We start from the raw sequence: 24,299 nt of genomic DNA, 5'->3' as shown, positions 1-24,299 counted from the left end.
CCCAGCCTTCACCTGATGGCAGCCCCACGTGGGAATAGTTAGTGTGAGAAGCAGCTGTCTTCTCTCAGCCCTGAATGTCTGCACTGTCTCAGTTAACAACAACAACATTATCGGTAGTAAGAGGGCTTCCCAGCTCGTGTGTGTGCATGTGGATTTTTTTTTTAATTTATAAAAGAATTTTAGAAAGGCACTGGGAGAGAGAAAAATGACACCATTCTAATACAAACTGATGCATCAGAGAAGAATTTTGTGCTACAAACAATGGCTCAATTAGCACTGGCTTCTATGTACTGGGAGCACACCAGGGAAATACGGCCTTTGTTTGTTTCTTGGTCACTGTGAAGAATTCCATCTTTGGCAATCTCTGGAAAACCTTCTTAACGGCATGGTATTCCTTAGCTATGCAGGGCCTCTGTTGTGGAGGTCATGAAAACATTGCCCAAGGAATGTGCACAAAAAGTGGAAAAAAGGCTAAGTCAGAGAATGGGAGCGATACATCCTCTGATACCACAAGAGCTTTAGGCAATTTTGCAGCGAGATTGCAAAAAGGTGGAATCAACCTGTAAAGCATGAGGAGAAAGACCAATGAAGGGAGCATTACAATATTGGCTGCAAATAAAAACAAACACATTAGCTGCGGCCTTTTAAAATGTTGCAAATGTATTTTGTCTTGGAGATCGGCTTACATTAGTTCTCGAATCTTCGCTTCCAATTTTTGAGCATCAGCTCCACAAAATTCAAAAATCTGTTCACAAATACACAAGGGGAAATATGTATTGGTTCAAGTATTGGCAAAGATGTTAAAGCTTTGAGGAGTTTTGTTCCTGTTAAATTATCCTCTACTCATTTCCATTGTCCGAAAAATGCTTAAAATATAAATACACATTTAACACATTAAACTCACAATGTTTCAATTATTTGGCACCTTTTCAAGATTGTTTATGCTAACGTTTTGCCAGATTTATATAATTCTCCGTAATAATCTTCTACACTGAGATCTAAAACATATAACGTGTTAGAAATGAGAAAACTCACTCATTGAAATCTTTCAGAGCCTTTATACATTGGTCTTAAAGACTTGTTAATTCATACACGTGATTTCCTAAAATCAAATGAGACGTGATTTCCCATGCCCTGACCTTTGCATGGGTAACAGTATTATAACCAATTGATTCTAAGAAGCACATGTTCTTTTCAAATTGTCACATCTGTGACTGGCATATTTTATTTGGAACACTTTCCAGTGGTCTGTAACATAATGGTGCATCTGTCAATGGGCATCTTATATTTGATGAAATACGGAAGTTTAAGACTCTTACCATGCATTATCACTTTAGTACCAATTGTATGATGTGCTTGTAGAGAAGGCAGAATGTGGGTAAACGGAGGATGGGATTAGCTGAAGATTTGAGTTTCCAGTGAGGGAGGTTTCGGCAGCCAGAAATGGTGTTAGGACTTCGGGACAGGGGTTAGAAAGTTCTAGAACAACTTCAGTGCTCGGTCTATAGCAGAGAAGAAACTATCCCTGCTTCTAATGATTCTGCTTCCCCAGGCAGCAGCAGTCTATCTGGGTGCTGCCTGCGGGAATCGCGGTTCATTCCATTTCTTGAAAGTACACCCCAGACTTGTGACCCCATCTTGATCCCATTTCACTTACCGGCTCGCTCATGAATCCACTTCTATAACAGCAAATTGCTCTTTTGAGTCTTGAGAATAGGGTTACCTAAGTGTGGGTGCAGAATTTCATGATTTATCTGGGTTGCCTGGTTTGTACCCATTTCCTCTACAAATAGTTCTCGTGGTATTGGCTGCCGGGGAGGAAGGTGTCAGAAAGGATCTACAAAGTGTTTCATTTCTAAGAGTCAGGTGGCAGCTGGATGGTGTCTATAGGCATGAAGGGCATTTCATAATCCTCTGAGCCCAGGGCAGGTATGAAGACAAGAACCCCTGGCGAGAACATAGGCAGGGCTTGACTACCTGAATGACCAGATTTGGCCGACAGTTTTCCAAAGTGATTTTATGATTATTCCACCTGCAGAGGATGAATGTTCTGGGTGCTCTATAAGTTCCATATCCTTGACAAGACTTGGTATTGCCCGTTCTTTTTCGTGTTAGCCATTCTGGTGGCTTTAGGGGACATTCAATTTGTCACCGAATTCCATGGATTTTGCCTCAATTTTCCCTTGAGTTTTAGCCACAGCTTATAACTTGTCTGTCTCCAGTTTTATGTCCCTTAGTTCCCTTCCCCCTTGAAGATCAAAAACACAAATCTAGTCTTTGGAAAATTCTTCAATGTTTCTCCACCGCCATAAAATCCAAGGTCCTTACAGGGATTCCTTGATTTTGTCCTGTCTACCTCTGTCGTTCTCCACCTGAGACTCTGACTTCTAGCAACATATTACAATTGGATTACTTACTTATTTAATTTAATAAATACTTAGTATTTAAGTATTAAATGATCCAGACATTGTAAACATGCCAGACAAAAGTCCCCTCTGGAGTTCATAGTCTAGTGATAATTTTATACTACCTTATTGTTATCAAAAATTTCCCGATACATACCCACGCTATTTTGTAACTCCCACTGCCTCCCTTCTTTCTCACCTGTTAGTCATAACCACTCTTCAAGATTTAACTCATGAAGCCTCTGTGATCTCATAGAACCGGGGCATTCCACTACTCAAGAGTTGATTTTGTTATGTCGTCTTCTGCAGTTGACCAAAGATGGGGACTCTGACTCATTTTTTCCCTCCATACTTTTAGTACTTAGCTAGGAACCTTATACAGAGTACGTGCTCTGTTAATGGTTTTAGGCCTGAAGTGAGCTGAGCTAAGCTGATTTCTGGTCACTTGAAGTACAGGTCCAAGACTCTGGGTAGTGTTACGTTGCAGAGACCAGGTGTTATCTGTTTTATTCTTTTTCCAGTTTGCCAAAAGCAAATGTTATATGTCTGCTAGACAGGGAGGGGTTTCGTACACGGGATCTTCATATTTGTAGTTAATGAATGAGGAGCAGCTTAGTGATAAGAGCTTACGTAATAAGTTGCTTTCTTTTGAAGAGAGATATACGCAAGGAAACTGGCATATAATTTCTGCTCCAAATGTTTTCTCATTTTAACCTGAATGTTTCGCTGTGTCTCTCAAAGGCATGCTCCACTACGAGGGATTAGGAAGCAATGTTTACTTCTCTCTCCTCAATGCCTTCCGTTTATAAGCACTGCTGACACCCCAGTAATGACTGCTAATGAAAATGATGAGCTCCAGTTTGCGGAGCCCAATGGGGTATGGGGGGCTCTCCACACATTACAGAACCACCTATGTCCAACAGTCACTTAAAAAATCTTTCATCATGGGGGCGCCTGGGTGGCACAGCGGTTAAGCGTCTGCCTTCGGCTCAGGGCGTGATCCCAGCGTTCTGGAATCGAGCCCCACATCAGGCTTCTCTGATGGGAGCCTGCTTCTTCCTCTCCCACTCCCCCTGCTTGTGTTCCCTCTCTCACTGGCTGTCTCTCTCTCTGTCAAATAAATAAATAAAATATTTATAAAAAAAGTCTTTCATCATGAACTTTTTTTTTTAAAGATTTTATTTTTAAGTAATCTCCACACCCAACATGGGGCTCAAACTCACAACCCCAAGACCAGGAGTCACACGCTCCACCAACTGAGCCAGCCAGGCGCCCCTCATTATGAACATTTTCAAATACACACACGAAAGGAGAATAATAAAGTGATTTCCTACCCCCAATTTACCCATCGCCCAGGTCCAACCAGAGGCTTTTTTTTTTTAATGCCAAAGACATTCAATTACCTGCAAAAAAGTATATCGCTGTTACCGAGAAAATGCAAAAGGTCCAGAGACAGGGGTCCCTTCCTAACAAATGGACTTCTGAGAGTATCAGTTAAGGAGTCTAATGATGCATCCATAGAATAATTATAATAAAACACTTGGGCCATGACAGGCAATTTGGTTAAGTGAATAGTGAAATTAGGTTTGGACCAGCTGAATGAAAGCTTGCCAATTTTCCAGACTTCTTTACTGAGTTAAAAACAACAAAAGCCTCAAAGCAACAACAACAACGCCAACAAAAGAGCCCAAACAACCAATCAACACAAGACACTTTTTTGGGAGAAGGCTGTAGCAATGTTTATAGTACAATATAATACTATAGGCTGGAATAGTATGATGTTCCTTTTCTTCTTTACAAAGGGTTTGCTAAGGCATTAAATCTTATTAATGAAATGGGAGGAATATGTCTAACAAGAGAACGTGGAAAAGTACCTCCACCTCCAGCTGAGAGCTGGACAGTGTCAGTTACTTTTCGATCCCATCTTGGCTTCTTTCTCTGATTCAACCAGACCCATGCCTTGCCTGTAACTATCTGCATCACAGTGCAGGTGTTTGCACACTTCCCCCTTGACTTTCACAACACGTTGCAGGGCAGGCCTTGCAAATGCAAGCCGCTCAACTGTGGTTTTTGGAGTTTAACAAAATCAAACCAAGAAGGCAGGGCCTCTTAGAAATAGTCTGTTTCGAACAGCTTGAATTTACATGCATTTGGATTCAAGAAAAAAGCATATGAAAGAAATCTATTATCTCTTTTTTTCTAAGCTACACTGGTCTTCTTCTCAATTTGTTCCAATAGTGAGATTTCAGTAAAGCCCTAATTTGCTTTCGTTTTCTTATAGCTGGCTTAGAAACTCTGGCTACATACCTGTTTCTTAAGCACTAGTGGCAATAAATAATGACGAAAGTACTTCTCTCCTTCTATGTTAGGGGTTGACAAACTTTTTTCTGGAAAGGGCCCGATACCTGTTAAAACAGGCTTTGCAAGCGATATGCTGTGTGTTGAAACCACTCAGATCTGCTACAGTAATGTGATAGTAGCCAAAGACAATATTTAAACAAATGGACATGACTGTGTTCCAGTAAAACTTTATTTACAAAAACTGGTGGAGGGTCACATTTGACCCGGGAGCCACAGTTTGCCAAGCCTTAGTCTACTGCCATCAGTTGAAGGTGTTGGGCAGACACGTGAAGCCGCCTAAGAGCTCATCACGCAGTACAATGTGGTTTTCTGTTGAAGGGGAAAAGGAGCATGAGTCTAACGTTGTGGGAATTTATCCTAAGCCACACTGAGAACAAGGAAAAGTGATTTTGGACTCTGGCTGGAAGAGATGTCATTCGGCCCGTTACTAGAAGTATGGGATGAAGATTTGTTCATGGGGATAATAACGATTTCAGAGCCATTCCCTTCAATGACCTATACTCCTGCTCTCACGTTCCCATTGGAAAATCTGCTCAACTGTCCAATACTGGGAAACCCCTTCACTGACTTCTGCCCAGGTCGAGGTGAGCGTATCAGACAATGGAATGAGTTCATAATTATCGTCTCCCTTTTTGGGGGTGTTCTGCCCAAGAGACAGGTCTGCTCTCCACCCAAAGTCTTTCTTTTTCTGGAAAGCCCATCTGAAGCAGGCCTCAGGTAGGTCTGGAAGGCTATCATCACCCCGTGTCCTCACTTCTGGAGCATGGCAGTTGTGAAAAGCAGCAATATCTCCTTCACCTAGGTGGGTAAGTTTTTCCTCTGCAGCCCAAGATTCTCCCTTAGGTTGGTCATCTCGAAGTCTAGGCTTCAAGGGAACAGTAGGAAGTCTGTTGACATGAGTCCAAGCCATGTTCTGTAATTAGCACAATTTAGCGCTGCAGCTACTTACAGTAAAGGTGATATTCTGATTTTCCATATGACTCTGCATGAGAGGAATTAACACAGCAGGTCTGGTTCCTTCTTTCTTTTCTTTCTTTCTCTTTCTTTCTTTCTTTCTTTCTTTCTTCTTTCTTCTTTCTTTTTAAAGATTTTATTTATTTATTTGACAGAGATAGAGACAGCCAGCGAGAGAGGGAACACAAGCAGGGGGAGTGGGAGAGGAAGAAGCAGTCTCCCAGCGGAGGAGCCTGATGTGGGGCTCGATCCCATAACGCCGGGATCACACCCTGAGCCGAAGGCAGACGCTCAACCGCTGTGCCACCCAGGCGCCCCTGGTTCCTTATTTCTTGCTTCTTTCCAAGGGAACTGTGATTGATCCTTCATCAACCCCCAGAGAATGTGTCCCCTCCCCCACCAAAGTGTTCTTTGTATTAATGATTATTTTGTTATACATACCTGGAGTGATGGACCAAGCCACACTGGCTTGCTTGGCATAAGCATCACTATTGATGATGTGCACCTGGTTTTATTGTTGGGGTCCTAGTCTCCATTGTCATAGCTTGTTGTGTAGCAATGGTTGCCTAGCAAGAGATGTCTGTGTGACCAGTCCCCACATAAAGGCCTCATACCCTGAGCATCAAAAGAGCATCCGAGGCTCAGGGATGTCCTCAGATGTCCTTGAAGTTCACTCCTAGAGAGAGAGTCAGAGCATTCCTATCTGTCTCCAGCCAAGGAAGAATATCAGAAGTCCAGACCTTCCTGGACTCTACCAATGCCTATCTTTTTCCTGATGCTTTTGCTCTGTGTTTTCTGTTGTAATAAATCTTAGCTATAAGTATAACCTGCTAAGTCTTTCTAGCAGTACTTCACTGAATGAAGTACTCCTATATTTCAATGATTTAAAATTTAGAGGGCAGGGCTAGGAGGAGGATGTAAAATTTAAGGGGTTCCCAAAACTCAGTTATCAAGATAAATAATATTTCAATAAATATTTTAAAAGTTAAACATTAATGCTAAAAAATCCGTCATGAACAAAATATCAAAAATTCAAGAAAAGACAGTATTCCACCCAATATTTGCAGTCTCCTGCCTTACTGGCCTCACCCTAGTCCCTGCCCTGGAGAAAACAGGAATACAAGTAATTACTGCCTTTGAATTGCTAAGTCCTAAAGCAGTATCATCAGCAATGGTGCTAAATGGTGCTAAATGCTTGCTGCCCATCTCCCTCTCTCTTTCCCTCCATCTCACTTAATTCTTGACCCTTCCAGTCAATCAATCTCTGCCAATGTATCAGCTGCTTATGGGGCTGACATGTAATTCCTTTTTGGACCTAAACAGTATGGGAGAGTGATTTTCCCTCAGGTAGAACCCCTCTGTGTCTAACACCATCCTTAACAGTTTGAATATCCCTGGGTAGGTAACTCTTGAATGCTAAAATGGCTTAGCTTAAATGGATATTGTAGTTATTCAAAGAGTTTTAGAGGTCTCTCCTAACCACTGTTTCCGAATTTCTATTTATTCATAGATGTTCAGGAAGAAAGGCACACAGACAGATTCTGGGGCTCCAGCAATAACCTTATTTTATAATATGTACCAAGTCCACTGCTAAAGCACGTTATATACATTATCATACATTTTTATGACAACAGTTCAAAGATACATGATACAGTCCTTATTTCATAGAGAAGGAACTGAACTCCAGGTGGGTGGTGAGGTCACCCATTAATAAAAGGCAGACCTGGGGTTCAACCCGCAACTGTCTGACTCCAGAGACAGCAAAAACTAGCCACAGACATTCTTTTGGGTGGTGGGTGGGTCAAGCACTGTTTTCTATGAACTTGAACAGTGAGCATTTGGGAGGGTGATTCTCCTATTGTCTCATTTATTGTCCCTGCCTGGCTCTTGAAGACACCAATCCTGTCCTCTCTTGAGCACTCCATGGTGCTGCCCCTTGGGGATTCCTTTCATCTCTATACCTACTTGAAGGAGGGAGTTTGTAGGAAATGACTTCTATGACCTCAGAAGGAGCCCTGCTGTTCACAAGCAAAGGGGCAGGAACTTTCTCCCACTGGATGTGAGCATAGGAGCTCTCAGTTCTTCTGAATTATTCATTTGTAAATAACTCACTTATTAGCATCTATGCACCTATATCTCATTGCTCTTATGAGTAAAGTGCTTTGAGAAGCCAATTACTCTCATATCAAAGAATGAAAGATGGAACCAATTTCTGACGTTGGCCCATGTTTAAGCAGTTGGCCAAGAGTTGCTAAATCTCTGTTACTCTTTCTTTCTGCTATTTCACTGACATGTCATCTTTGGTCTGGAATCAATGCTATTAACCCAGGGGATCTACGATGGGCTTCAAAGGCTCAATGAATAGTACTATATGCACACTGCAGTTTTGTATTTTTCCACTTATTTAAAAAAATTTTTTTAATGTTTTTTTATTATGTTAGTCACCGTACAGTACATCCCTGGTTTCTGATGTAAAGTTCGATGATTCATTAGTTGCGTATAACACCCAGTGCACCATGCAATACATGCCCTCCTTACTACCCATCACCAGTCTATCCCATTCCCCCACCCCCCTCCCCTCTGAAGCCCTCAGTTTGTTTCTCAGAGTCCATAGTCTCTCATGCTTCATTCCCCCTTCTGATTACCCCCCTTTCTTTATCCCTTTCTTCCCCTACCCATCTTCCTAGTTCTTATGTTCCATAGATGAGAGAAATCATATGATAGTTGTCTTTCTCTGCTTGACTTATTTCACTTAGCATTATCTCCTCCAGTGCCATCCATGTTGCAGCAAATGTTGAGAACTTGTTCTTTCTGATAGCTGAGTAATATTCCATTGTATATATGGGCCACAACTTCTTAATCCAGTCATCTGTTGAAGGGCATCTCAGTTCCTTCCACGATTTAGCTTTTGTGGACAATGCTGCTATGAACATTGGGGTGCATATGGCCCTTCTCTTCACTATGTCTGTATCTTTGGGGTAAATACCCAGTAGTGCAATGGCTGGGTCATAGGGTAGCTCCATTTTTAACTTTTTAAGGGACCTCCGCACTGTTTTCCAGAGTGGCTGTACCAACTTGCATTCCCACCAACAATGTAGGAGGGATCCCCTTTTTCCACATCCTCTCCAGCAATTGTTGTTTCTTGCCTTGTCAATTTTTGCCATTCTAACTGGCGTAAGGTGGTATCTTAGTGTGGTTTTGATTTGAATTTCCCTGATGGCTAATGATTTTGAACATTTTTTCATGTGTCTGTTAGCCATTTGTATGTCATCATTGGAAAAGTGTCTGTTCATATATTCTGCCCATTTTATGATTTGTTTATTTGTTTCTCGCTTATTGAGTTTGAGAAGTTCTTTGTAGATCTTGGATACCAGTCTTTTATCTGTAGCATCATTTGCAAATATATTCTCCCATTCCGTGGGCTGCCTCTTAGTTTTTTTGACTGTTTCCTTGGCTGTGCAGTGTATTTTTCTACTTATAATAGAATACAGTATAATTTCCAGTTAAAAAAATCAGCCAAGGTTTTGGATAGCCCATCTGAAAGACACTGCAGATTTTTTTTCTTTTTTTAACCACAGTTGATCTTACTGGAACAGGGTGTGATGTCCCAGGTGAAAACACGAAAGGAATGCAGCAGAAAGAAACACTACCACCTTATTTATTACCTAGAATTTGCTTTCATTGTCTTTTGCCCCAACACTATGAAATAATTACAACTGTTGTTTATAGTGTATCCCTGCTAAGTGGCCATCCAAATCTGCACGAAAACTTCCAGCACTACGTAATGCCCATTATCTACCATGACCCTGAGTCTTTGTTATATAGCTTTATCTGTTCCAGTTTTTTAAAAGTTTTATTTGTTTATATTTTATGTATTTTGAAAACATTTGAGATGAGCTAGAATCAAGGGCAAGATAAAGTAACAAAACCATTCAAGTATGACTCAGTATGGAGATGGCAATTAGGGAATGCCAGGAAACTACAGATGAGGGAGGCTATTGTATTTGAGTAAAGGAAGTAATCTTGAGATTGTTGGCAGCAATGGAAAAAGAGAAACCCAAGGGATTCCCTAAGCCTTTTGATCTAATGCAAGGGAGTAGATCATATTTTTAAGGGCGGGAAATATTCTCCTAACTCTGTTCTATGAGGAATTATCACAAGGCTTTTTATATAAAGTACATTTTAAAAGGCATAATGGATCATGGTTCTTTGCCAGATGTTTTACCAGAAATGTGAGAACATTTCTTATAACATCCCTTAATAGAAATTGGATTCTAGGTTGTTTTCTTTTTTTAAATACTAGATAAATACTACTTAACTGCTTTCCTAAGTCAATTTTCAGTTGTGTTGTCCCAGATAAAAGAGAGATGGAAGAGGTCTCAAAGAAGTGAATTTAATTTTCTTCTACCCCAAGGAGAACAATGAATGTCACTGGCAGGTTTCCTAGTCAATTCTATTGAGAGAGGAGGGAAATTCATATAGACTGGTCCTTTTGTACAGCTATGCCAATTTTCTGTGGTTCCAGTGATTTTCCTGTGCAGACCACTGCAAGGTAGAACCTGGGGGGCATTTCAGAGGTCTCAGGTTTTGTTTGTAGCTCTGGATGCAATGGTAGAGGTGGGGACCCTCCAGAAGCCCTGTACGGATGCTCAGATACCAAATGTTGGGGATTGAGTAAAAGAGGTAAAGAGATTTGTAATACCATCTCTTTAGGATCTCTTGCCCGCATTTTTTTGTTGTTGTCTTTTGCACAGAATATTAATATTCTTTGTCAAATGGAAGCCAGCCTTGCAAATCTTCTCCGCAGGTTTTCAAATTATATCTAAATTGATCCAAGTATAACTCTTCCTGGGGATATGATTACACATATAAAGTTTAGAAGTAGACTTATTTGTATATTATGACATAAGTGATCTCAAGTTGTTGTTGTTTTTTAAATAACTCCATAAGCAGGATGATAATTTGGTAATATTCAATGAGACACTCAATTCTCAAGGACATTTCTCGGACATGGGTAGCCATGTTATAATCAGAGGCTGGCTGGCTGACTCTGGAAACAGAATATAGGGAGGTGGACCAGCTTAATGCATAACGTCATCAATTCAGTTAATTTTATTTTCCATTAGCTAACTGGCATCAAATTCAAATTCGAGATCCTTCATAATGCCTCGAATACAGGCATTTTGTTCCATCCATTCCAAAGGGATCCATACCCCTTAAAAGCCCGTTCAGAAATAATGGAATGTAAGAGGTCACTCCAGCCCCAACTGAGAGTTCTTCCACCTCCATACAGAACTGAGACCAAGCAGGGGCAAGCCTTTCCTCAGAAGCATAGCTATGGATTTGCTCAAGAGCCTAGACACATCGTGGGTGAGCACCCAAAGTTTGGTTTCAGAAAATGGAGAACAAACTTGAGTTGCAGCAGAACTTAAGCAATACTATCTGCAGAAGAGATGAAAGCAGAAAGCTGTTCTGAGCTGAAGAGAAACCCTCCCTGAGTCAGACTGGTCTGAGGACAGAATGAGGAAGGGGAGGCACAGCTGGCAGTGGGTTGTAGGGCAAAGACAGCAGCTTTCATTTACTCTTTCATTTGTTCACCTGCTCATGAATCAAACATGAAATGAGTATTTTCTACCCAGGGGGGATTCTTCTAGACACTGACAGGAACTCCTCCAAGTGCTTGGAATAGTATGAGAAAAATACACAGAGTTAAGGTCTGAGTCACACAGAAATGGGCTTGGAAAAGTAGACTGGGTCAAAATTGTGGAGAAATTTGAATGCCAGACTTGAATACAAGGGTTTAGTCTTGATTCTGCAGACAATGGAGGGGAAGGGGGATCCAATTTTAAATAAGAGAATGACATACATGGAGCTGTGCCAGGATCGATTTAGAAAAGAGAACAGGGGCGCCTGGGTGGCACAGCGGTTAAGCGCCTGCCTTCGGCTCAGGGCGTGATCCTGGTGTTATGGGATCGAGTCCCACATCAGGCTCTTCAGCTATGAGCCTGCTTCTTCCTCTCCCGCTCCCCCTGCTTGTGTTCCTTCTCTCGCTGGCTGTCTCTATCTCTGTCAAATAAATAAATAAAATCTTTAAAAAAATATATAAAAAAAAAAAAAGAAAAAAAAAGAAAAGAGAACAGAGTGGTGGTGTGAACTTGGGGGTGAGGAGGGCTATCACACTTGTTTACGTTAAAGGTAGTTACAGTTGGAATTACATGTAGGGATGAAATTACTAAAGGAGAAGAAGTAGAATGGGAAAAAGAACCTTGGGAATCACTTATATTTTAGGACAGTAGGAGACAAGCCAGAGGAGAGCTAGGGGGAAAGATCAGGGATAGATGCCAAAAGAGGAGGAAGTTTCTAGAATATAGAACCTAATTAGTTAATGGTGGTTTTATGTAATCAAGGAACACAAGGATTGAGAAATGGCTATTTGAATGAGGTGCTGGAAGATCCTTGGTGACTTTTAAAAGAGCAGATGAAGGAATAAGTGGAAAATGAGAATTGAAGGCAGTAGGTACAGTCTACTTTTTCAAGAGTTAGGTCATGAAAAAATGAAGGAGAGTAGTCTGAGAGAGCATTAAATTCGTCATTAGAAATTTTTTGGTTGTAAGTAACAGCAAAAGCAACCCCAGGTTCACATAACTAAAGGATCTGCAGGGGTAGTTCAGGCTTCGGGCATGGATAGATTCAGGGTTCAATCAATGCCACTGGTATTTCCTGGTTTGACTTTGCTTTTTTGCTGTATGGCGGCTTCTTTTTCAGGATCCCTGTGGTGGCAAGCTATTTGTAGCACCATCAGCCTCATATCTTCCCAAGTTCAAATCCAGTGAAATCAAAAGAGAAGGCGCTTTTACCTAGTTGCTTAAGCCAGGTCTTAGAATTAGCTCTGGCTGGGCTTGGATTGGCTTGACTGGAGTCAAGGGCCCATTCTTGATGGGGATGGAGTTCTCTCATAGGTCCAGGCCTAGAGATGGAGCCCTAAGGAAGTACATGAACCAAGAATGGGAAAGGGCATGGTTCCCTGGAGGAAAATCAAAGAACTCTTGATAGAGAATGAAGAATGGCAAATGGTAGCAAAAGTGAGTGTGCAAACACCAGGTCAGAAAGAAGATAGCTGATTGATCGAGGACTGGAGCACAAGGGAGGGAATGCAGTCAAGGTATGATGGATGAAATCCATTTCAAAAGAAGGAAGCATTCTCATTTCTGAGATGGAAGAGAAGAAGATAAAAAAAATGACACATAAACAATTTGGTACGTGGGGGGCGGGGAGTTGAGGATGCGTATGCTTGACAGTTTCAATTTTCAAGTAAACACTCAAGAGAGGGAACAGGTAGTATTAATTCTTTTTGAAGAATTATTTATATCTATTGCACCAATTATGCTACAGCAAATACCCAACAAATAGAAGCTGAAAATGAAATTCTATAGCTAGCTTATCAACTGCTTTCATTTTTTGTGTTGTAGACACAATCTTCACAAAGCTTAAGCCTGAATATTTTTGCTTTACATATGTTCTTCCTAACACTTTTAGTTGCACACTATTTCATATGGTGGATGTATCACAAATCACTTAGCAATTCTACTGGAAAAGACATTTAGCTTGCTTTCGTATTTTATTAGAAGCAATGCTACAATAACTATACGCTTAGCTGCTTATTTTTCCTTGAGGTATTTCTGCAGCAAAAGTTTCCAAAAATGGGTACTTGTGTGAAAGGGAATCAACAGTTTGATCCTCTTAGGTACGTTGCAAAGGCAATTTTCATAAGGAATGTACGATTTTCAGTGCTCCCAGCCATATGTGGAATTCCTAGTTTCATCACACACAACGTATTTTAAACATTTTATTTCATTAATATTTTCCTGATAACAACTACATAATGGGCTCAGCACTTAGCGTGTGTCAGGATGGGTCTACAGACTTGAGTCATGTTAATTCATTTAATTCTCCCAACACCTTGTGGGGGGAAAACTTATGACCTTTGTTTTTACAGATAAGGAAACTAAGATCAAAGAGGTTTTTAAGTAAAGGGCTAGGAAGTGGTGGAACAGGTATTTGAACCACGAAACCCTCATCCAGGGCCTGCGTGCTCAACTCCTAGGCTCTACAGCCTTGTGATTGGTTTCGATTAATATTTCCCCAACAGTTGCTCACAATTTGTATACATTCGTGTGAGAATTTCATCATGTCCTTTTCTGTAAGATTCTCTTTTGATGGTTCTGCCCCATCAAAAGGGATAAGATAGGTTCAATAGTGAGATATTTCTTATGGATTTGGATATCTAAGACGGTCGGAATGAGGAGGTTTATTATAATTCATGCATTTTTTTGTACTCCTTGCCAATATGGAAAGTTCAGAAACTAATAATTCCATTGCTAAATATTAAAAATAAATGCAGTTGTTTCATCCGTCCTGGATACCCCAGGCCTTTTTTTAGATTCTGATGAGTCTATAATTCAACTCTGCCAGTTACCATGGAAACATACCTTATGGGCCTGTTTGAACATCTGAAATGTGGGTACTGCTTTGATATGATAAGTTTGGGCCAACTCCTGCGAAAGGAAAGAAATGGCATGAAGTCACAATTTTGGTGTCGTCTCTCTACACCGAGCCCGGAACGGCCACTTCTCAGGAGGCAGGTCTGTCTGAAAGTCCAGGGACAGCTAAGACTTGATAGATTCTCTTGCCAAGCAATGTCAAAGCTTCCAGGAATGTTACAATAGAAAATAGTGGCTCTCTCAATTCCCGAGCTTTCTCCTCCCAGAGCCCTAGGAGAAGGCTGAGAGATGGAGGCCAAAATAGAACAGATGCGGAAGAACTAAATGAGCTCTATTTAAAAGAACTTGTGAAAGATGGCAGAGGGACCCCAGTGGAGCCCCATATGGAGACAGGACATTGCGAACATAAGGAAGAGTGAAGGATCTCTATAACGCACACTTGAGACAGGGGCTGATAATACTGGTCTTGCATTTCCAGTAAGGTTTTCATGCCTCTTTCTTTTAAGCCCTACTTCCTCCTTCACTGCCCGTGTTTGTGAAAGATGAACCGAAAGACAAGAAAATATGTCAGAATTCTGACATTTCCAATTGCTTTAATCCATTACAATCTGTTGTCGAATGCCAGTTTTTGTTTATTTTGTTCAAGAGTTGAAAGAAAATTAGCCACCCACAGGGTCAACAGAATTGGACTTTTCTCTCTAATATACATATCATTTTATGGGGTGAATCTCTCCCCTGCCAACTATAACACACACACACACACACACACACACACACGCATGCACAAACACATTAAATTATCGTTTTCATGACTACAGCAATGACAACTAATACATAAGTTACTGTTAAAGAAAATTGTGGATTTCGTTTCACCTTAAAAGGGAAAGAGCTACAATCAAAAAGGCAGACGATAATATGTATTGGTGAGGATGTGGAGAAATCGGAGCCCTCACACACTGCTGGTGGGAATGTAAAATGGCACAGCTGCCTTAGAAAACATTGTGCCAGCTTCTCAAAAAGTTAAACATAGAGTTACAGTATAACTCAACAATTCCACCCCTAGATAAGTACTCGAGAGAAATGAAAATACACACATACAAGTTTATACCAGCATTACTCATAAAAGTCAAAAGGAGCAACAACCCAAATGTCCACCAACAGCTGAATGGCTAAATAAAAGGTGGTGTAGCCATACACTGGAATATTATTCAGCAATAAAAGGAATAAATATTGATACGTGCTCTAACATGGACGAACCTTGAAAACTCATGCTAAGTAAACGTCACAAATGACCACCTATTTGATGATTCCATTTATATGAAACGTTCAGAATAAGTAAATCTATAGACAGAACGTAGACTTCTGGTTGCCCAGAGTTGGGATAGAAGGAACTGGGGGTGACCGCTAGAACTCCGAAAGTGGGTTTTGTTTGTTTGTTTTTGGGAGTGGTGAAATGTTCTAAAATTGATGATAATGATGGTTGCACAACTCTGTGAGTATAAAAAAGGACAAAGAGATAATGTTCCTAGGTGTATTTCTGAATGCACAATATAGGATTCAGCTTAAAGGGCAATTAAACACTGTCACACTTTGATGAAGCTTGAAGGAAATGGAGAAATGGAACTTCTATTACGTTCTGGGCACTATGTCATATATCTTATGTATTTTATCTCATTTTATATTCTGTTAAATATATTTGCCCTGCTTTACAGATGAAGAAACGGAAGTTCATAGGTGATAAGAAGTCACAAAACTATTAAAGAAAAGGATGGGTGGATAACAGATTTTTTGTTATTCTAAACCTCAGATTCAACCCAATATGTGCAAAGATCACTTGTTACTATTTATTTCTGGGTTATAAATGGACAAATGTTAGGAAGAATAATTTTTCAGATACTTTGTGCATATTAATAAGGCACATTTTGACTGAGGACATGAGGCTGATTATTTGGGGAGCTTGAGGAAAGAAGGCTCGAGGGAGGCTTATGAGGGAAGGATTTCTTGGAATTCCTTGTGATGTTTAAAAAAACCCACAAAAAGCATAAGATATAGCAAGAGAAAAGCAAGGTATATTACAATGTCTGTAATGCATTGAGTTAGGTTTTAGAAATTGATTAATAGGGGCGCCTGGGTGGCACAGCGGTTAAGCGTCTGCCTTCGGCTCAGGGCGTGATCCCGGCGTTGTGGGATCAAGCCCCACATCAGGCTCCTCCAGTGGGAGCCTGCTTCTTCCTCTCCCACTCCCCCTGCTTGTGTTCCCTCTCTCGCTGGCTGTCTCTATCTCTGTCTAATAAATAAATAAAATCTTTACAAAAAAAAAAAAAAAGAAACCGATTAATAATTTACTACAAGGGTGAAAACCACTTTTCACCGTGAGCCCAAAACCACCCAACTGGTGTTGTCTGCATAGGGCAATTCTGCTCAGTGGGATTCTAGGGCAGAGCTCAGAGCAAGCGGAGAAAAATGTTGGGAAGTCTGCCATCGTATGGGAGGGGAGGGGGCAGCAAGAGAGTCACGTCCCTGCTCACATACTTTAAAATTAACACAAAACATACAAGAACATTATGAGGAAGTTTACTATCAATTATCAGAAAAAAATCGTGACGTTCTCCTTGCCTTAAAATTGATTCTATAATCAGTGAGGCAGGGCTATCAGTGACACTGCATTCGGATTTTATGCATCCCCATGCAAGGATTCAAGATTCTTACCTGAGAATCATCCACATCCACCTTCGCAAACATTACATTTCGGTACTGCAGTGACATTGCCTTCAAAACAAAGGAATAAAAATTCCCTATTAGCTTAGCATTCATTCTAAAGCACACACTGGAATTACACACTTGTCTCTTGGCAACAACGAACGAGGAACTAAAAGGTCGTTCAAGAGAGCTAAGCATCACTGTCGCATTTCACTACTGCCTGGAACTTGAAGCACCAAAGTCAAATATGGGATGATACCAAGGTCAAGCAAAGATCAGTGCCAGAACCAGACTCTAAAGAACCAGACTGAAGATCAGAGTTTCAAAGCTGGGAAAGGACAGGAAGCAAAGAAATCAGGACATGTGTGGGTGGTGGGTCCAGATTTACGCTGCAGGATGAAGGGACAGATAGTAGCTTTGTCCTGGAGTGGCCGGAGGTGGGGGGCTACCTTCAGTGGTCTTCAAAATATACATATCTGAACCAAATACCCAAACTCTGCTTTGATCTTCATCTCTTTCCAGGCTTTTTGAGAGGCTCTTATGACCGAGATGATAGAAAATATCTGTGCTGACCCTTGGCCTAATTGCTTTTTGCTTCCATTGACGTCTTCCATGCTCTACTACGTTTTGAAACTGTACTTTCCAGGATCCTTTGCCAGCTGTCTTCCATGTAGGTTCTGCTAATGGGAAGCATTTGCAGGAGAACAGGAGGAGGAAAGAAACAACTCTCTTCTGCTTCTGTTTTGTTCTGAAAGCATCTATGGCAGCAGTGGTGACAAAGATGTTGATAATGGGACTGGTAGTAGTAGATGCAGCAGCAGCCTGTAAATGTCAGCTCTTGGGCGTTTTTGCAGACAGCTGCATTCATACTTTAAGGACACTTAATAGCATCTTGATTCGTGTGCGTTAACATCATATCTCAGGCATTTCCAGTGACCTATTTCAAATGGGACCTCTTTCTGATGGTATGAGGTGTCCAGAGACAGTGGAGACAGAAACGGAGCTGGCACTGGGAGCTGCTCCCACGGACAGGCAGGGAGAGGCATGACATGGGGCCATTAGGGGAATATGTGCAGGGTTCTATTGCAGGGATTCTCTCCAGTTGTTTGTCTGTGGATTGTGACCAAAGTGGGAGTTTTTTCTTCAGTGGCCCATCAAGGTTGTGAAAATGGGGGAAAACTCTTAGATAATAGACCCCCAAGCCCCTGGGACTTCAGAGTATTTTTCAGACAGAAAAGAAGCTGATTTTGGTTGACAGCATCTCTATGCCTGGCAGGAAAATGGTATCGCTCACGAGCTCTAGGGCAATTGACTTGTACTTTTTGAGTTTGAAGATATGTGGATATTCCCCAGTAGGAGTTAGCTGGCTAACTTCCATCCTACCTTCCTGCAGAGCCTGGAAAGGAAAAGAGGCAGAGATTCCTTGGACTCCCTTGCAGCTAGCGCTCTGGATGCAAATTGGTTTTATCCATGAGATACATGCAGGAGAGACATGAAAGGCAGAAATGCGACACAGCAGCTACTTTCTTGTCTTTGGATGGTCCTGCTGGAAAACAGGACTGTGGGTAACGGAAGTGGTTGTGCTGGAGGCAGCAGCAGCAGCCAGACTCAGGCTCTGGTGCCCAGACATCAGTGTCCTGGACGTGCAGAGGCACGTGTAACAGCAGGAGCGTCGTGATTCTGGCTGATTCCCAACTGCTGCTCTGTTGTCAGTTTGTTTTTTCCTCCTGGAGGGTGGCCTCCCATCCCCCCTCATTTTTAATTATGGCAAAGTTAGGATCCCCGAGGTGGATATGTGGTGTTCTGAGAGAGTCATTCATGGAACCTATTCATCTAGTCTTCCAATAATTTTAAAAGCAATTAATTCCTTGTATTAAAATTCTTTTCTGTTGAATTTGGTTTCTGTTGCCTGCTTTGATTTCCAACTAATAAAGTGACCTAGAATAAGTAAAACCTTTTCTTCACCCCCTTATGTACTAGGAGTTTAAAAAAATTACACACATGGTACTTGAATACATTATCACGCAAAAGTTCAAACATTACAAGAAAAATAAAGGAATCCAAATTTAACACCCTTTCACTGAAAAAAAAAATTCTTTGGTATGCATCCTTCTGTTCCCCTTTTCTCTACATATGTGTTTATATATATACATATATGTATCTGTTTTACATAAATGGGACCATACTATATACATTTTTCGACATTGTACTCTTTTTTACTCAATACTACATTGTCTTGGAGACAATGCCACCATTCCATATGGGTCTACTTGATTGATTCTTTTTAACATCTGGATAGTATTTCAGTATGAATGCGCCAAAATTTATTCTAAAACTATATTTGCATTAATCTGGATTCTAACAGGAAACAGATGGCACATTCGAATTAGGATCATTTGGGGAGGTTTATTTCCAAAGGGCTAACTATATTTATAAAGGTAGGAACGGGTATAGGAAGAGCGCAGGAGCCTGGACAAAACAGTGGCAGAGCTGTTACTGCCCTTAGGGCAAAGGTATGAAGGGAGGAGTTACTAAGCCTTAGATTTCATTGCACTGTCTGAAAATGTTACATGTTGGCTGTTGGAATTTGATCAGCTTTGACTTTGTGGCATGTGAGTATATTTATACTCTGGAAGCTGAACACTGAACACTCTTTTTCTTCAAGTTTTGAGTGTCAGAATAAAGGTGCCCATGAGATAATAAAATGTTTCTTCTGGATATTCCAAGTATTTTAGGCATAGAACAGATGTTGAGATGTCATGTGGCCAATTTATAAACTTGGATATAGGTTTGTTTTTAATTCAATGTCAAAGGTTGTAACTGTGGTTAGATGAATTCAGGTAGATTCAAGAGCTCAAGCTGAAATGCTAGAAACCTTGCTAAAGAGATACTGGAGTATTTTCAGTTGTGTAGAGAAATCAAAACTTCTTTAAATTTGAAGAAAACAGATTTCACAAAATTGACCATAAATGTGAAACTTCTTCATGATAAGGAGAAATGAAAAAGCCCTGAGGTTCTTTCTGTAGCATGTGACACCAAAAATAAATAAAAGAGTAAAAACTTTTAAATGGAGCAATAAGGAAATTAACTAGATGAACCACTGTATAGACATTAAAGTTATAAGCTGGAGACCCCACAAAAAGATGAATGAATGTGTACATGGAAAAAAGACCCAAATAAAATTATATGATTACAGCTAATTAGAATATTTTACTAAAATATTTTATAAAGTAGAAAAGACATGAAAGAATATGTAAGACATAAGTTCTGATAATAGGGCTGAAGGATGGGAGAAATTTATTCTTTTATATTATAGTTAAAAGCAAGTGTCATCTTTTTCTATAAACTATTCCAATATTTGGAAGTTCTGAACTCTGGAACTTTGGTAAAATGTCATTATTATGAGTAATCCATTCATTTGTATAATTGTACTCTTTTGCACATCTTTTTTTTTTTTATTATTATGATATGTTAGTGTCTTTTGCACATCTTGGTGCTCCTTGCAGAATTATCCATAGACAAGTAGTATGAATCTTCTGTTGTGTGTACTAATGATCTAATTAGATCTTGGTATATTATCATCAGGATAATAAGGACGCTTCAAAAAACTATGATTCCATATGGCTCATAAGTGCAAACTTTTAAGACTGAGAAAATTATTAGGGGATTTAAAATTCCTTCTAAGACTGGGAAATATACACAGGTGATACTTACATGAACAAGAGGATAAATCTTTTGGCAAGGACCACACCATTTTGCTGAGAATTCAACCACCACAAGTTTACATCCAGCAGCTTTCAAAAATGTTTTTAATTCATCCTGAGACCAGAGCATAAATGAAGAAATACACATAATCACTGCATCTCATAAAGCCTTACAGGGAATAAATGACACCTTAATGAGATACCCCACCCTATCATTCTCCACGAGATACACCTTTCCTAGAAGTCCCTCAGGTCACATATATTTATCTTTCTAAGTATACATAAGTGACCCATAAATCTGAAAAAAGTGATTAGGAGTGTACTTACCAGCTGGTGGTTTGTAATGGTCTGGGGAGAAGTGAGATTGGCCAATGAAAGATAAGGGATGGAGGGTAGTGGTGGATAGTTGTTCAAGGTGGACATCTATATTTGATTTTTTTTTTAAGATTTTATTTATTTATTGGACAGAGAGAGACACAGCAAGAAACACAAGCAGGGGGAGTGGGAGAGGGAGAAGCAGGCTTCCCGCCGAGCAGGAAGCCCGATGTGGGGCTTGATCCCAGGACCCCGGGATCATGACCTGAGCTGAAGGCAGAAGCCTAACGACTGAGTCACCCAGGTGCCCCTATATTTGACTTTTTTAACAAGGACCTAAACATGCATTAATAGTGAAATTTAAAAGAAGAAGTAATCTAACACCTTGAATCCATTTCTTGTTTTTGTTTTGTTTTGGGAGGTAATCATTACCAAAGCTGTAGTCAAACCACACATTTAAGGATTTGACATGCTTCTCACAGAATATCTTCAGTGAATTTTCCATCAGCTGTCCAGATCATCTAAGTAAAGGTTTCCCTTTCTAGAACCTCAGATCATTTTATCACAACTTCCTTGCTTTGTGGACAATGACTGTCCACACTAGGTATTTCACACACGGCTTCTCTCCCCAACAAGTCCCTACAGAAATCAATCCTGATTTGCTCCTGAACTTCCATGGCCTCTGACTGGGTACATGGTAAGTGCTCATGGAGTGTTTAGTTGATGAATGATTTGCTAATATATAGTGTTCTGTTCAAGATTTATTTTTCCTTTTCTCACTGGAATTGGGATGATAGTAGCTAATTTACTCTACACCCTGGTGTCCTCTCCCTTAATCTTTACAACCACCCCCTGAAGTGGGTATTAGTTTTATCTCCATTTTGCAGACGAACAAAACAAAAGGTTATTAACTTTCTCCCGGTCAACTAGCTGGTTGGGACTCTAACCTAGGCAGCCTAGTCCGGATACAAAATCATGTCTTGAGTTCTTCCTAGTAATGGGGTTCACTCTCTTTCTCACTGGCCCTAATTCTATCATGTGCTCATCCCTGGACCAATCAAGATGGGGGGGGGGTGGATGGGATCATTAATTAGGTCAAGTCAGGCAGGGCCTATCACTGGAATTAGGGATGGGGTTAATTCCATACAAATGGCATAATGCTCTGAAATAGGGGAATCTTGATAATTATGTTGCCATTTGATTTAGTTTCAAGCAGATGAAACAGATGACTTAAGGAAGATATGCTCTCTTTCTTTACCCGTATTCCTCTAGGATGGGGGTTACTTAACTCCTCAGAGAGCTATGCCAAGCTTCCATTTCTCACTTGCTTCTGAAATTATACAGTAGGTGTCATCCTCACAAGCCCTCAGCACCCTCAGTTCTCAGCATTTGCTAGCGTGTAAACTGGCCTAGCTGGATTCATGAATTTGACTTGGCTAAGTCCTCTGAAGGGAATACCCCCAAGGATATATATTGATTCTACAAGTACCTATTAAGACTGATGCTATGCCAGGTAATGGACACACTGCTAGGATACAGCTGTGTATAAAAAAACCAGACAAACATTTCCCTGCCTTCATGGAGCTTACGTTTTGTTTTGTTTTTTAGAAGTTGGGTGGTTTTTTTTTTTAAAGATTTTATTTATTTATTTGATAGACAGAAAGAGCCAGAGAGCACAAGCAAAGGAAATGGCAGAGGAAGTGGCAGAAGTAGGTTCCCCACTGAGCAGGGAGCCCAATGAGGGGCTCGATCCCGGGATCCTGGGAACATGACCCGAGCTGAAGGCAGATGCTTACCCATCTGAGCCACCCAGGCGCCCCTGGAGCTTATGTTTAAAGGCAGGGCTGACGGTAAGATCAGTACGTAAAATATGAAGTGTGTTAGTGATCATCGCTAATAAAGAAAAAGAGGAGAAAGATAAAGCTGAAAGGAAGGAAATGAACTGGATTAGAGTTGTAGTCTGGGTGGTCAAGGTCCTCCTCGGATAGAAGGTGACAAGTGGGTACAGACATGAAGGAGACAACAGGCCCTCAGGAGAGGTCTCTGAGGAGGAGATGGAGAGGGTGTCTTAGGGGACTAACAAGACCCTGGGTTATTCTGTGAGATTTCAATAAAAAAAAAAAAAAAAGAAGTAACAAATGCATTAGCAAATATGTGCTATTTTAAAACATTTTCTTATAGCAAATCTACACGGCAATGCCTCCTTTCAATCTGGTCAGCCTCATTTTTGTGACCTTATATATAGTTGCATTTGGGGAAAATGTCAAAAGTATAAGTTGGACGGTGCTGATGGATGGCAGGCCCAAGCCCAATGCCTTCCCCCTTCCCCTCCAGGTCCGCATCTCCTATAACAGGGCCTGGCATCAGAATGTCTGGGTTCTAATGCCCACTTCCCTCCTAAATGGTGTAGAACTTTAACCACTCTTAAATTTCTTCTTTATAAATAAAGAACTCTCCCTGGCCTATCTATACATTTAGATTTTTTTGTGGCAGTAACACTGGACAATGGTTAGAAACTGGCTTCATAAAATCCCACCTAAGGAATTGTTGATACTGTTGGCTGTCATTTTTCTTACCCTATTCCATAGGCATGTCTGAGGTTTCTGTTTTCTAGAATAAGAGAAATATATGAACTTTTACTTTCATAGAGTGTTCCAGGTACAATTAAGGTGGAATCAGTGGGGTCAGGTACAGGACAGGATGTGTCAGGAGTTGGCCTGGATTCAGCTAGAGTCAGAGGAAGAAATGAGAAGCAGGGAGGAACAAAACCCTTTCGATCGTTTGTCCCTTGGCTACTCTCTAGATAGTGGCTTCTCTTGAGCAACAAAAAGGAGAGCAAGACTTAAAAAATCTCCCCTTGCTACAGAGCAGTGAAGGAATACTAATAGAGGAAATCATTCTTAAAGTTTATCAAATCTGTTCTCAAGTGGTCTCTTTTGAAATATCAGTGAAGCCAAATAAATACTTGCCATGTCTTTAATAATCTGAACCATGATTTACTGGGAATTGCTGATGAAACCTGCCTGTTGGTTCAGTTGGCTCGCCGAAGTGCTCTCTCGTTAAAGGCTCCTAGCTGGAATAGAAGAGTAACTTCTCTATGACATCATTAAATGTGACATCTCAGAACCTAGAACTCTGGCAGACTTGAAGCAAATTTCACTTTTACATCATGACTAGGTAGTCAACGAGTGGTCAGCCAGGAGCCAGCCAACTGCAGGCCTTGTGTGCAGACTCAATAATCAGTCCGTCTACTTTTGATCTTCTGTCATCTATTTCCATGACCCCTCTTCCTTCTCCACCCCCTGCAACCATCAAATGAGAAATAAGCAAACTAATATTAAATAGATGAAGATTATTTT

At 40.7% G+C, this 24,299-nt stretch overlaps 1 protein-coding gene across 2 annotated transcripts; it reads right to left on the bottom strand.

Annotated features, from left to right (window-relative positions):
- Positions 1-682: 682 nt before the first annotated feature.
- Positions 683-24,094, bottom strand: TXNDC8 (thioredoxin domain containing 8). 2 transcript variants are annotated; one of them, XM_087869687.1, is made up of 6 exons: positions 23,910-24,094; positions 20,636-20,740; positions 16,931-16,990; positions 14,210-14,275; positions 1,658-1,723; positions 683-745 (listed from the first exon to the last, which is right to left on the bottom strand). In XM_087869687.1, exons 1-6 carry the CDS (start codon positions 23,931-23,933, stop codon positions 683-685), a joined length of 384 nt encoding a protein of 127 aa, XP_087725813.1. In that variant the 5' UTR covers positions 23,934-24,094. The 2 variants fall into 2 exon arrangements, with proteins under 2 accessions (XP_087725813.1, XP_045670733.1); XM_045814777.2 differs by lacking the exon at positions 1,658-1,723.
- Between the last annotated feature and the right edge of the window lie 205 nt (positions 24,095-24,299).

Source organism: Ursus americanus, chromosome 18 (assembly GCF_024610735.1).
Source record: "Ursus americanus isolate L20-20 chromosome 18, mUrsAme1.1.p, whole genome shotgun sequence".
In the NCBI taxonomy this organism is placed as follows: domain Eukaryota; kingdom Metazoa; phylum Chordata; class Mammalia; order Carnivora; family Ursidae; genus Ursus; species Ursus americanus.
This window is presented reverse-complemented; position numbering and strand designations above follow the sequence as displayed.